The sequence below is a fragment of the Ornithodoros turicata genome, chromosome 2 (assembly GCF_037126465.1).
Source record: "Ornithodoros turicata isolate Travis chromosome 2, ASM3712646v1, whole genome shotgun sequence".
Classification (NCBI taxonomy): domain Eukaryota; kingdom Metazoa; phylum Arthropoda; class Arachnida; order Ixodida; family Argasidae; genus Ornithodoros; species Ornithodoros turicata.
In genome coordinates, this window is record NC_088202.1 from 142916957 (window position 1) to 142931793 (window position 14837).

The following is a 14837-nucleotide window of genomic DNA, read 5'->3' on the forward strand; positions in this document are numbered from 1 at the left end:
AGGCCTTGTGTTTCTAGGTGGTGTTGGTTTTTCCACGCACTTCTCCTTCCCTCTCCACTCACCACGCATGCACGCCGCACCGTGACAGCACACCGACCACGCAGAGATTCTTGCGTATCGAGCGCTCTAATGCTAACGCAGTAAATAACAGTGCCTGTTTACTTAGTGTTTGGTTGACTACTAGATGACAGTCAGGGGAAACACGAGTGTGTCGTGATATTATGGTGGTATCTAATGCATTACTTACTCATTACTCTTCTTACTTACTAAGTAATGTAGTTACGAGAACGACACTTGTGCTCAGGAGGATATGCCGCCACACAAAAGCATTTCAGTTGTTTATTACAGAGTTCATAGGTGTCGTCCGCCCACAGTGAGGTATAGCCAGAAGTGTCCTGAAATTTAAATGGTTTAATTACTGGGGGCATCTTGTCCGGAGAAGCAGTCACATAAAGTAGTAGGGTGTCTATACGTCGCGAGACAACTATAATGAAAACAATAGTGTGAATCGAGGCACAACACGACAGACACTCGTGCGAACGCTTTCTACTAACGGATGGTAGCGATGTGGGGGATGCAAACATTTTCGCGAATTTTATCTTAATAGAACTGTACAGTGAAATGGAATTACCATATTTTTATGCCCAGATAGCTGCCCAGAGGAAGAACAGTCCTTGTTCGAAATATCGGCAAGCCATTATGTTTCAATTCTTCATATTTTCATATTGGTGAATTTCGAAAATTGATATTTCCGCGATCGCGGCACCAACAGGTGTCCGCCACGCGAAACTAGTGAAATGCACCCTGGATTGGTTTACAGGTATCATGTGACATTGAAACAGTATGTAACGTATTTGGGACAGATTGCTAATTACTGTTAAACATGTTTTGAAGAAAAAAAAAAAGGGGCGGCAGTTCCTGATTAGTTCGGTTCAAAGTTTAAACAGTTGTAACCTGTACGAACGTCATGCATCTGCCACGGCCTCCAACCACGTCTGTTGCGCTATCCGTTGGCCTCTAGGGGGGTCCCCGAAATCCACCATTAAGAATAAACGTTTAAGAATAAAACATTCAAGAATAATCCCCTTAAAAAATACACGGTTAAAAATATATCTTCTAAAATGAACCACTTGCTATCCCCGCTTAAAGATCACCATTTAATAATCAATGATTAAAAATAAACTGTTTCAAAATCCCCTCACCATCTAGGCGTGACCAGAGAGTGAAAGTTTGAAAGCCCCTTTTCTATCGTTGCTGCGTGCAGTACCTCACAACCAGCTCATTTCTTTTACAAATGTCGGGTTTAAGTTGTAGCGTCCCGGTATGCATCGACTGTGAATCTTACACGATTCGGTAACCGCTGCCGGCCGTAGGTCTAATGCACTTCCCTGAGTTCTCATAAGATGGCGCGGAAGTTGCTTCAGTGTTGACGTGTATTGGAGTCCACAACTTTTGCTTGTGGCGGCAGTCTTTAATATTCGATTGCTAAAAAGATACTCCATGAACAGTAGAACTTTTTTGTGCATGCGCCATCCAAGTTACACGCTTTCAGAAAAACATAGGTTTTGTATTGATTTGCCATTCACGTTGTAGTTCCTTTAATAGTGTACTAATCATTTAATAAAGTTACTTTTAAGAGTATTTAGTATTCTGCTGAAATACTTTCTAAAGGTTAAGTATTTAATACTGTACTCAATTACCTTTTGCCCAATACTGTTGTTGCGTAACTTGTACAAGTTACAGTTCCGCGCAGTGACCATAATCTACTACCAAGGTAGTTTGATTAATTTGGTTGAACATTTAATGAAGGTGTCCTTACCATGTTCTTTATGAACCACTTGTCCCTAGGACTTGCCTCTTCAGGATAATGGACAGTGCGCCATCTTGCAGCCTAGGTTGGCCATATGTTGATGACACCGTTCAAGGACTGGCGAGGAATGGTAGTGGTGATCCTTGATCCTAGCCACAAGAGCTCCCGCTTCCTTGTCCTGCTTTCAGATGATCCTGAAAATGGTATCAAGGAGAGTATTTCGTACGAATTTCCTACGATGTCATTGCGTACAACTTACACTACCTGCTACTCCACCCGCAGGATAGTAAGCGCAGCAGGGCCTCAAGAACAATCTGGTGTATTCGGAAAGCGTTTTCCACTGTCACTTCACCCTTGTCTTGTAGGAACTTCGTCGCGTTCTTCGACAGACGAATAGTAAGAGCCGCTGCTGAAAGCACAACCATAAAAAAAACATCTTACAGACGTCGACGAGGACACCACAGTTACACAGTGCACGAGCAGACTGCAGATGGCCACCCGATATGTCCACATATCTACATATTGTAACTGTGACGTTTTCACAAACGCTCTCATAGGCCATATAAGGCTCTCAAGTGATTAGAAGAAACGGACCGAAGACGCACATTCCTTAGGGCGTCAGTCGTGACGTGGCGCGCAACCGCGATCTCTGTCGCTGTCATCACCACAACCACCAGAAGCGGGCTCTCGACCAACGAAAGATTTGTGGTTTTCTTTCCTTTACGGCTTGGGTCGGGCTCTAGCTGAGCCACCAACCTACAAGCAGTGAGGGCTTAACCGTGCGTCTCTGCCAGGCACTCACAGTCCGGTTTCGGTTTGTTGTTGTCGTTTACGAATCAGTTACACTCGCAAAACGAACATGGCGGTGTTTGAGGTGTCGAGGGGGTGGGCCGTGCTCGATCCTGCTGAGAATCTAGTAGGCAATTTTCTTTGGTGGGCAATAAATCTAAAGAGAGGTTCTCCTCTTTGCCGCAACGTGGACACATGCGGCGGTCACAGTTATCACGTGGTACCTGAAGTTGATACTTTGATCACCGCATAGACTCTGGTAGATTTCGCGAGGATACGTACCGGAGCGTTGGACAACACAGAATTCTGTGTCCAGCGGGTTCCACCTTGCTCACCGTGGCATCAGACTGCTGACAACACATTGTTCCGGGTCCAAGGTTGCCAGACAGAGGCCTTTGCCCTCAGGAAACGCTGTAACGCAGGCAAAGTTAGATATACAATAGAAAGGTAGTGGGTAGGACAGCTATTTGTTCTTTTTCATTTCTGTTTTCTCTGTATTCGCTCGTTGTTAACGAAGCGAGTATTCTGAAAGAAAAAAAACATACACAAATACACCACATTTATCCACAACCACGCATCCTAAACGAGGAACTACGACACCACTGGCTTGGAAAGGCGGATTCACTCAAATGTGGCACCTGTTGGACTGTTGAAGACACTGAACATATCTTGTTATCCTGTCCACGGTATCAGCAGCAGAGACAATCTCCACAAGCTTCTTCAGCTCGGCTGGATGGCAGACCATTTGATGTCGTTAAGGTCCTGTGCCCTTGGACACCCGACCATCAGTTTCACGCCATGCAGGCGTTTGTGCGATTTTGCGCAGACTCCAAGTTGGTGGACACAGTGTGACTGACAGCATGTGGGGACAGTGTCTGTGAATGAGTGACTGGCTGAGAGTCTTCGTCACTCATTGGTTTTATTGCAGATAGCCATTTGTGTTTTCCTAAGTGATCTGGAGTAGTCGGATAATGAGTGCTCATTTCTCCATTTTTTTTCTTTTCTTATCGACTCAGCTCAACTCAACGACACTATTAAATACTGCGAGAAAATATTTTTTTTTATTGAAGAGTGAACTGTGATTCGTAATTGGTGTAAAGCAGTCACAAATAGTTTACGAGACACCTAATTAGTCTGATATAATTAATCAATTATTTAGGCACAGTGAAAAAAAAATGTTGCGAATATACGACACTCAACTGGTAGCAGCGTTCGGTAGTTTTATTTGCGAGGATCGGAGCGTCATTGATTAGCTCTTAATTGATGTTGGTTTATGACACCGTACGTACGCCCCCAATGCCCCCAATGTTTGTTTGTTGTTTTGTTTTGGGAGTAGCAGAACCAGTCAGGAGACAAGTTCAATTTCTCCCTGGTTTTCTTTTAAATAATCAATCAATCACCATCAATCAAAACTTACTCTCAAGTTCCGTTGCGTCTTCTTTAGTGATTGTTCTATCCACAACGTCTGGCGCAGGACCACACGTCCTGCAAGAAATCACGGATGAGTTTAGAAAAATTGCCACGGCATCGGAAGTTGCAGCAAGAAGAATGATTCGAACGAAGGGCTTGGGTGTGGACGTTTTTTGTGTGGAGTGTTTCATTAGCTTTGAGGGAGAGTAAATGCACCGAGACATAAATCGAGTCAAAAACAGGAAAATCCGGCGATCCGACGAAGGCTGCTTGAATCGACTGGTATACGGAACCCTCGTTAATGTGACCCCCGATAATCTAGCATACGCGCTTCACGACCATACGCCTGGGGAACAATGCAGTGAAACCTCTGGAAATGCCCCCATTAATATGATAATTCCGCAGTATGACCAAAATTTTCGGGAACGACCATGGTCATAATAAGAAGCGTTCATTATATAGAGTCAACACCCCACTTATGAATCTCCGATTTACGGGTACCCTCGTTTACGACGAGGGTATTTACGGGTATTACGGGTATTACGGGTAAACGAGGATTTACGGGTACCCTCGGTACCCAGCATGTACCTCCTGGTACATGCTGGGACGAGACATCCTCCTTGTATTTCAACCTCGTTTTGTGACAGCCTCAATGCTCGAACAGTTTGTGAAGAGCATTTGGGGGGAACCAACGGACGAATCCTAAGCATTTTTGTTAACCTTAATTCGTGAAGGGATTAAGTTTCCACATGGAGGTCAACAACGCGGTCGTGACTGGGGGCAAGATTGGTTATAGAACTGCTACATCCATGCTGCTTTTACCAATTCTGAGTCCCTCTATCTGACAGGAAGAGTGATTCACGTGACTACAATAACATACATAACACACTACAGACATATAAAATAAGAGATGTGGTGTTTAGCAAGTTCCTTGAAACTGTGTTCGCCTGTCATTATAGGGCAACCCAGCATCTCCAACCTTTCAAAACTTCGATTTACAATCGGCTTATTTACAGACGAATGTCGGCACTGTTCACCCTGAAGTCGGCCTAGGACGCATGCTAACCCCCTGACCCCACTCCTTCCTATACTGTCCTCTCTCCATCTGTCCACATCTGTACGCTGCTCATAGCCCTAGTTGCTTTACGGCATTAACGTGGAATTAACGAAAAACAATGTCGGCTTGCCCACTGCTGCATTAGGCGCGTGGATGGGTTCCCAGAAAAGTTATGTTATTGTTGGCTGCATTGCAGGAAATTCATTGATGAAACTACATCTGAAGAAACAGCGGTAAAAAAAAAGAAAAAAAAAACGCCGATGTCAGGTTAGTGAACCTTCCACACCGTACAGATTGTGTCACCGCAGTCCTTTAGTTAGTCCACCGTAGTCCACCGTAGTAGTTTAGTTAGTCCACCGTACAGATTGTGTGTAGGTGGGACCGTACAGATTCCTGTCATTGCAGGAATTTCGTGGAGCGGTAGAAAACGTTCAATCCATCTTCACCCTTTCATTTATCACCATGTGTCGGTTAATTAGTCAGATGTAGATGTAGATGCAGTCAGCATTCCTCCTCTTTTAGCCTTTGTCACCTAACTCATCCTGTAAATCTCTCATCCTGGATCATCTCATCGCTCATATTTGTAGATAGCTTTTAACTAGCACACTCACTTGTTATCGTCCTCCTCCTCCCTCTCTCATCATCATCTCCCACACACTAACCATAGTTCTGGCGCTCTTTGGTCTTTGCCGCCTTTGTGCCATTAAACACATAATCTCTCTCTCACTCTCCCCCCTTTATCGCCTCTTTCCCCTACAACAGTTTAATCCTTGAACGTACTATAATAAACCTTTCTGGCTCCGAGTCGTTTGTGTAGTTTTGTTAGTCTATGGATCATTTGGAAAGAAATGTTCCTTGCCCTACGCTGGAACATGACGTACCTTTCGCTTGCGTGTCTCTTGCTCTCTGTTGCAACGGGAAGAAAAAAAAAATCATGGTACAGTAAGACTGCGCAAGCTTCCGTGTATTGAAGACGGAATTCATGAGAGGAGATTGAATGTATCACGACTTACGCGAGTTGCTGTGGAAGCCCTTCTGCGTCCAGAGCCTCACTGAGACGACGACAACGAAGGCGAGCAGTGCGAAGCCTAACACGACCGTCAGGAGCACAGCCAACACGGGACTGAAGTTCGACTGCCAGCCTGTTTCTGCAGAAACAGATAGCGTGCACAACGTATGACCTAGAAAGTTAGTCGTTTTCCGTTTTGACCAGTCCATTTTACTATCCCTATAAACTATTTCTGCTGTTCCTTGTACTAATTATTGAGCCTGCTCCTGCGACCCAACCAGTTTTGACTTCCTCGAGCGATTCAGGTCTCGCGAACAGCCTCTGAACTCCAGTCGTGCAATCTCATTCTTCCAGTGCCCCAATCTCACCCTCAACGCATTAACCTCATGCTTTACTTCTAAAGTCATCTTCTGTGATGTATCTCATCATTCTTTCACCATTTATTAGTCATCTTTTTTTTGTCATCTTTAACCTTAATCTAGCTTATCATTCTTTCATCCTTTGTTAGTCCTTTATTTCCCAATTCATTTTCTTTTCTTCTTATTTTATTTCTTTCTTTCTTTCTGTAATTCTGTTCATTTATTTCTTAATTTTCTTTCTTTATTTATTTCTCATTTCTTTCTTTCCGGAATAGCAAGTCGGCGTCCCATTTGGCTGACCTTTCCCTTTTTTCCCCCTGTTCGTCTGATACATATCCCCTCCCCCCCCTGTTCCTGTTAAAAATTAATTGGACGGGCTCTGTTTAAAGGACGCTCCTGCGAATAACGTGTTGCTCTTGTCATATACCAGCCTTGAGGTAGTTAATGTGCCTTAAATTATAGAGAAGGACACATACTGGTCCTCGTTGGACTTACATTCATAATATTTATACCCAGAATCGCAGTAGACAGCATCATGTGGTCACGTGTATCTTACCTGTGCCCTGCCTTAGTATGCTCTCTGCGGCAGCTGGTAACGTGCCAGCAGTTAAGAGCACAGGTGGGCTCCTGCCCTTGGCATTTGCAGCGTAGACCACCAGCACGAAGTCTGTGCCAGCTGGAAGATCGACTACCTGCAGCGAGCAACCATGATGGTGTCCTGTCAGTGAACTTATACTCAAAAGTGTCCTGCTAACATCCTGAAAATACGTTAGATATTTTGGCGCCGGACTCTACAACGACAAATGTGTGCACGCGTAGAGCTCAAGGGGCACGCCATAAAAACGCGTAACGTCCAGTATATATATCGTAATTGTTTAACACTGAAAATCCTCAGTTTTTACAGTAATGCAGATAGTGGGTGTCTCTTCTTGTTAGCGCGTCCCCAAGATCTGATCTGTTTACGTATTTATTCGTGTACACTTACAACCTTGCACGGCCGACGAGAAGGACCACCATGCCCTACGTGACATTCCTAACCCTCCTCACAACCCTAACGGTAACATTCCCAGAGCTCCCAGTATAGTGTTAAGTGCTGTAGTCACGCAGGAAGCGGCACACCACTCAAACGGCAGGGCGGCGTCTGAGCTAAAAACTGACACCTTTTCGGTTGCCCGTAGACGCCCAAGGAGTATGAATGTCTCAGCTTAGTCCTTGCGCAGCATTTCACGTTCTTGTCGTTGCTCTTATGAAGTGTAGGCTAAAGATTATACACAACATCCCTAATTCATGCGGTTCCGGCACAAGCATGTTTTTTTTAAATGTGGTTTCTTGTTTGAACGGTGAAAAAAAAAAGCATTTGGTCTTGGTTTGGGGTCGCTCACAAGGGTTATATATGGTGTATACAGGGTGCCCCAGCAAAATACGAACAGATTTTCAAAAAAATATCTCTATCACTTTGTTCGAGATGAAGTCAGTTGCAATATAGCATATGCTGAAGGGCGCTCTTTAAGAAGGCACCAGCAAACTCCTAAGGTAATGTCCTAATTAACTTTCAGTAATTAACTTCTTCATTATAAAAGCCCCCCAGATGTCCAAAAAAGATGTCCCAATGAGAACATCTGTTCCTTTCGGTGACGTGATATCGTAGCTGTTTTCAGAACAAAAACACGTTCGGTAGATCGTCCGCAATAAATTCGTTAAACAACACCTTTTTTTTCGTCTTTATTTTGTTCATTGCGCATCTTCGGAGACGCGTCTTTCCTTCACCCCCAATGTGAGAGGGTGAAGGAGCTCATGCGTTGAAGATGAGCTTTAACTTGCGGCTGTAGCGTCGCTCATGATCTCAGTTGTCTCGCGACGTCTACTCCCAATTATAATATTTAACTTGGCGAAAAAACAAAAACAAAAACACATGTATCGGGTTACGCTATCGGAACTGCCCTTATCTTGTGTTGCATTTTTTGTTAATCTTTTTCCATGACACAAGAGGCGACAGCGTACTCTTTCACCCTCTCACATTGGGGGCAAAGGAAAGACGGGTCTCTGAAAATGCGCAATGAACAAAATAAAGGGGAAAAAATTGTGTTTTTTCACGAACTTTTCTTCGGACGATCCACCGAACGAATTTTTGTTCTGAAAACGGCTACGATATCAGGTCACCGAAGGGAAACGACGTTCACATCGCGACAAGTTCGTAGCGTATAATTAAAAGGTTAATGAAATATTTTTAGGTAATTAATCGTTTGACGGTCGAGCAACATATGGCCAAGGACGTCCGCCGGCCCAGAGAATATAGAAGTTAAAACAGCGTGTCTATAGCCCTTATAGTTTTTTTTATGAAAAATCTGTATTGCCCAAAAAAGAAGACTGTATATCTGTGGCACAAGTATTATTTGTTGTGTGCTGCTGAACGAAGGCGCATTTATTTTACCGTGTTGTCCCTAACAAAATACTCACTTTTTTAAAACGACACTTGGTACGTCGCCTTCGTACCAATGAAAAACCTTGCATGTACGGAGAATTTTTACTGCATAATTTCGAAGATTTTCAGTGCATAGTTGCATGCATATTTCGGGAGTTTTTAGTGCGTATTTATCCCGGCACAGTATTTCCGCTGCCTTGACCACAGTTTTGCTCTTCATACATTGATATTCAAGATAAAAAAAAAATTACTCACCTGAAAAGCAGGGAGAGACCCACTAAGGTTGGCCCTACTTCGACCGCCTCCGCTGTCTTGCAATTCCAACACAAAATGCTGTCTTAATCCACCGTGATGTCCTTCACGGCACAGTATGAAGAAGGAGTCCTCTGTCTGGTTAGAAACGACACAGTCGGAGGGCGACTCCGGTGGTCCGGCGGGCACCAGGACGAACACGCACGGCTGCTTCTGGATCCCCACGGAGTTGCGAGCCCAGCAGGCTAATGCACCGTAGTCGGCTTCGGAGCGTGCAACCACCGTGGCAAAAGATCGGACGCCGGCCGACGAGTGTGGTGGAACTTCGGCCGCCGAGCTGTTGAGCCGCCATTCGAAGGCGACGGTTGCTGGGTCAGCGCTCACTTCGCAGCTCACCTGGACGGCTTCGTGTCGGGCTGCACCGTACACTTGTTGTTGACCTTCTACGCACACCGGGGCGTCTGTAATACGGCAAAATGCTCGTCACACGGTTGTGGTACTCTTCGGTGATAAAAGCATTCACGCACCACCCCACCCAGTCTCTGTGAAATGCGTGTTTCTCACATGTTGCGTGAACAACAACAACAACAACTGGAAAATCGCCGCAAGGCGTCTCGTTTGAAACTTTTTTTCGACATATACTATGGATACACGGGTGTTAGCCGATACGATTATTTGCGAAGTCCCCATTTTATCTCGGAACGGCTGGATCACGCATGCAAGGTCGAGCCGTATCGCCACCGGTCGTCGGTCTTTAAGGATTCATTTTTTGTGCGAACCATATCAGAATGGAATGGCCTTCCACGGGACCTAGTTGCCACCAACAGTAGAAACAGGTTCTCTATGAAGCTTTGTTTATTTATGTCTGAATCTTCCTGATACTTAGAAAGCACTGAGTTTCTGTTAGCTAGATATAGTGATTGACATTTTTGTATCAGCTGTATTTCCCTCTCCCCTACGCAATTCCACAGTAAGTGGAGAAGTAGGGTAGTTTGAATAAATAAATAAATAAACAACAACAACAACAAATACACCGATGTTTATGAATGGGGGAAATTGGCCACCTGGGTTGTGGCGTTAAAACAACAACTTTATTACGGGACGATGTCTGGGGAGAATCATCGCCAAGGGGCGATAGTCTACCCCATTACTGGTGCTGATGCAAGGAATGAAATAATGATGCTCCTTCACAATATGGATCGAGATCCTGTGGTGTCCAGGAAGGTGAATGAAGGTGAAGGTGAGAGGAAAAGGTGTGGCGTTAAGAAAGAAAAAAATGGAAGTCCGTAAAGCTGCAACAGTTACTCGCAAAGTGCACTCCATGCAAATCTTAAATGAGGTCATTAGAATGGTCTCCCGACATACCTCGAACCAGCAAGGATTCCTTATGCAGCAAGCGGAACAAGAGACATTTACTGTTGCAGTTTTAAAATGCGCAACCTGCAGGCGATAACTGGAAATCAGTTCCTACGCTTTTTATACGTCTATGAGCCCGTCCTTGTACACCTTTGACTGTTGCGCTAGTTCGGGAGAGTTCAGATAAAACATGGTTCTGCGGGCTCTAAAAGTAACATTATAACACATATCTTTTCTGAAAGGTCCTTTCTGTTGACGTAGTAATACAAAATGTTGCTGAAGTGCGTGGGATACTATTACAACTATGACGCACGACCGTTCGGAAGTGATCACTAAAGTAACGTGTTCGAACATGGTTGCCGTACAGAACAGAGCAGTAGTCGTGTAGAGTCAAAGGCTACGAGCGTCATCGGACCGCAAGTCAAGTACCTGTTTCGTTCCATGTCTTATAGCGCCGACGGTGAAACAATGAAGATATTTTCCCTGGAGCTATTTTCTCGCAATGTGCATATTAAGTTTTTATAGGATGAACGGCAGCTTATGCGGGATCAATGCTATTATAAGATCAGCTACGCTTAATTACGAGTTTGTCAAAAGGGTTTGATCACTCTCTAGAAACATCAGGCCTTTCAATATACGCGAGTAATTAGCGAAATAGGGAAGTACCAGGAGGTCACTGTCTGATGAGATTGGAAATACGACGCTCGCTGAGGGCATCCAGTGGGAACCGAATTTCAGACGCGCAAAGAAACTACACCATTAGGCTAATGAAAGATTCCTCCCCGTGCCAGCAACCGAAGGGTTCAGCGAAGGACGTCTTTTTCTTTTCGCTATTGGCTGCTCCTGGTTGCGCAACAAATGATATGCGTTCTCGAGAAAAAAACGACAGTCTTAACTCACCTGTAGCGCGAAAGGTCTTTCATCTGCACACCGAAAAAGTGTGAGACACAGGAGAAAGTGACGAAAAGCTTTTCGTATCATTTTTCGCTGTTATCAGATACGGTGTTTTTTTTGTTTTTTTTTTTCAATATAAAGTTCCTCCAACGACTCGTCTGCAGGTATGCCCTCACTGTCAGTCTTTGGTCTGCACTTCATCTATAGAGAGACACATGGCTTAAAGGGACTGTAACAACAACAACATACACTCTTAAAAATGAACTTCACCGCATAGCACGCTCCTAGCCAACCATTATCTCGAATGATATCGTTATCTGCCCTGATTTGTTGAAAACAGGGGGCGTACGCCTTTTCTGTGACAATTATGAACAGCATAAGTGTCACAGAAATGGCGTACGCCCCCCGTTTTCAACAAATCAGGGCAGATAACGATATCATTCGAGATAATGGTTGGCTAGGAGCGTGCTATGCGGTGAAGTTCATTTTTAAGAGTGTAGATTAATGGATGGTGATGATGATGATGATGTGGGATATTTCCCTGCGTTGAGTGCAGCTAGGACCCTACCCCATTCCAAAAAAGGTTCAAAGGAACTGTAAAGTGAATGGCAAACGCTTAGAAACTGGGCGACTAGAGAACCTGCGCTATGGCTGAGCATGGTTACGACCAACCAGCGTCCGCTCGTTGGTCGTAGTCAAGGTCGCGCTCAAGACTGGGAGGTGGTGGGTTCGAATCCTAGCACTGGCTCTGCCTAGAGTCACTCAATAAGCTTCGCTCCAGAGTATCGACACTGAGGTCCAAGGGAGAGCACAGGAGCGCCATCTCCACACCGGTACCATCCCCAACAACAACATATATATTGTGATGATGAAGTGGGGAGGTTTTCCACTCTAGGAGTGGAACGCTGCCCCATAGCTAGGGTGCTAATATGAGTGGTGACAGTGATGAGTGATGACGATGAGAGATGACGGGAATGATCGAAGTGGCGATGACGATGCTGGACGTGATCGTGATGGTGGGAATGTCCGAGGGCGCTGCCCGGGGTCATAATGGGTCCTTTAGGCCTGTCGCCTCAAAGAAGTCATCCACGTGACGTAAGGCCGCCCTGGAGTCGGCCGCGGTGTCCCAAGGGCCGAGGATGGTCGACAAGTTGAAGGGGCGGCAGCCAAGGGTGGCAAGCTGTGACTGCAGTGTACGCCTCTAGTTGACATAGGTCCGGCAGCGGAGGAGTATGTGCTCAACGTTGGGCTAACCTCACAGAGTAGCTGGTATCGATAGGACGGAGTGAAGGACACATTCAGACGTAGCCTGTGGATGAGTGACTTTAGAGGACGAGGAAGCTTTGCCGGCAGCCGGTATGACAGCGAAGTATGACATCCCCAGTTGAGGATCAAAGACGACTAACATAATGCTCCCTGTGGAATAGAGAAGCGTGTATGATTGTCGCGCGATAATCCATGTATTGCCAACCAGAGCGTCCCGAGCATGTCAAGGTGAGCTCAAGGCCGTCAACTGCTGCTTGTAAACGAAAGGAACATTTCACCCGCGCACGATAGATGGCATCGTGCGCTAACGTGCGCAGCGCGCGTGCGCGTGGGTAGCGCGGCGTGGAAACAAGATGGCGCATGCTCGCTCTTAGAACTGAGTGTCGGTACCCTGAAGCGTAGCTGATTTAGTGACTCTAGCTGTGCTGTCTCAGGTTTCTTTCCGGGGGCTTTCCGGCAGACTTTCCAGACGGATATCCGCACTGTTCCCCTTGAAGTCGACCCCGGACGCATACTAACCCCCTTTCCATCCTGCTGTCCTCCAATAGCCGCAGTTGCTTCGCGGCGCTAACACGGAGTAAGAAGCTAACTTGAACGTTTCAAACACGTAACAGCTGTGCTGCACATTGAGCATTCTTTTTAGCAATCTAATTTGAAAGATTGCTGTGCCAAGCAATATTGGCGGTCGTCGCCGAAGGTTTCCCATGGTTAGTGCATGCCGGAACGCCAGAATGTAAACGAGACATCCGTAGAAATCGCCTGGATGCGATGTTTTGCACGCCTAGCGACTTTCACGGCTTTCATTTTCTGGGCACACTATTCACAGTAGGTAATGGCAGTGGAGTGGACGACACGGAGACGCGGAGGCACGAAAAACTCCAACAGATGGCGCAGATATTCTTACAGGTTGCAACAGTTTAAATCGAACTTCGCTAGAGAGTCCTGTTAGCCTTTAAAACAGGTATGGTAGTAATGAGTACCGTAATTTCACGCGTATTAGCCGCGGCTTATGCGTGATTTTTTTTCTCACGGGCGCTCTGCGGCTTATCCACCGGTGCGGCTTATCTGATGACCATTTTTTCCTGGTATTTTTCCCATACGCCGGTTTTAACGAAAGGGCCGATAGTGTCTCTGGAACAGCACTGCCCTGCCGATGCACGAAGAGTGCGTAACAGGGACAGGTCCACGTTCGAGTAGACTGGTCTTCCTGGTGCATTCCCCCAAGCAGCTTTAACGAAAGTGGTGACAGTGATTCACGTCTTCTGGAAGACCACTGACCCATCAATCCATGAAAAACTCCCAACAAGGGCACAATCCGATCTTGGTAGAACTCTAGAGCTGACCTCCTTTGCTGTACACTATGCCGACCCTGTAGTATGGACCACAAGGTTTATGGCCTTCTCTATGGTCTCCTTTGTCTCACAAATCAGTCGTCTCGTATTGCCCGCGGCTTATCTGCGAGTGCGGCTTATCTGCCAGAAAATTTTCAAAACGTTCCTAAAAACGCGTCCTGCGGCTTATCTGCGGTGCGGCTTATTCACGTGAAATTACGGTAACCTGTCTAAAATTCAGGTTACTACTTGAGAAATAAATTCGTTAGGTTGTACTTCAATTTCGCGTGATAGCTGTTTGCCAATACGGGAGAGGCAGGCACTAGTTTCCTAGGCGAACGTTAAAGTGAGAGAGAGAGAGAGAGAGACATGATGACGATGATATGGGGATGATAGAAGGGGGGGGGGTTAAAGTGAATTAGTACGCAAAGTATGAAGAACTGAGAGATGACTTGTGTGTATCGCCACGGAGCCAAATTCTGCATGACGGCATCTTAAATCATGGTGGTTATATTATTTTTTTACATTAGAATGCCTTTAAAGGAGTACAGAGGGCCATCCTAAAAAATTTCAGATTAAGACATCTGATGAAAGTGTGTGTGTCATTATACCGAATAGCGCGAAAGGTTTTGATGTGTGCAATTTGTTTCCCAGAAAAAAACTCACATAAACATAGCTCCGCGCCTTCACCCTTAACTCGCCACTCCAGCTATAACGAGGATGAGGAGGTATGATGGCACGTCACCGATGACGGCATAAGGAGACTCGTTCTGGTTTGCCGATCAGTGGGGGTCAGCGCATTGTTCCTTTGCCGCCGTAAACCTGTTTTGCCAGTTTTCCCGGAGAATTGGGGATACAAGGAGCGCCCGAAGCATTACCGAG

At 45.6% G+C, this 14837-nt stretch overlaps 1 protein-coding gene across 3 annotated transcripts in view; it reads right to left on the minus strand.

The window, feature by feature from the left end:
- Positions 1-325: 325 nt before the first annotated feature.
- The window catches only part of LOC135384193 (neural cell adhesion molecule 1-like), a 210984-nt gene continuing 196472 nt past the window's right edge, over positions 326-14837 (minus strand). Inside the window, exons 7-15 of one of the 3 annotated variants that reach the window (XM_064613416.1) lie at positions 9112-9569; positions 6991-7126; positions 6080-6214; positions 5948-5972; positions 4017-4084; positions 2882-3010; positions 2070-2216; positions 1820-2004; positions 326-395 (exon numbers count right to left, since the gene is read on the minus strand). In XM_064613416.1, the coding sequence (XP_064469486.1) occupies positions 2931-3010; positions 4017-4084; positions 5948-5972; positions 6080-6214; positions 6991-7126; positions 9112-9569 (902 nt within the window). In that variant the 3' untranslated portion in view covers positions 326-395; positions 1820-2004; positions 2070-2216; positions 2882-2930. Of the gene's footprint in view, positions 396-1819; positions 2005-2069; positions 2220-2881; positions 3011-4016; positions 4085-5947; positions 5973-6079; positions 6215-6990; positions 7127-9111; positions 9570-14837 lie in introns of all 3 variants that reach the window. The other 2 variants (XM_064613415.1, XM_064613414.1) reach the window with 2 other exon arrangements.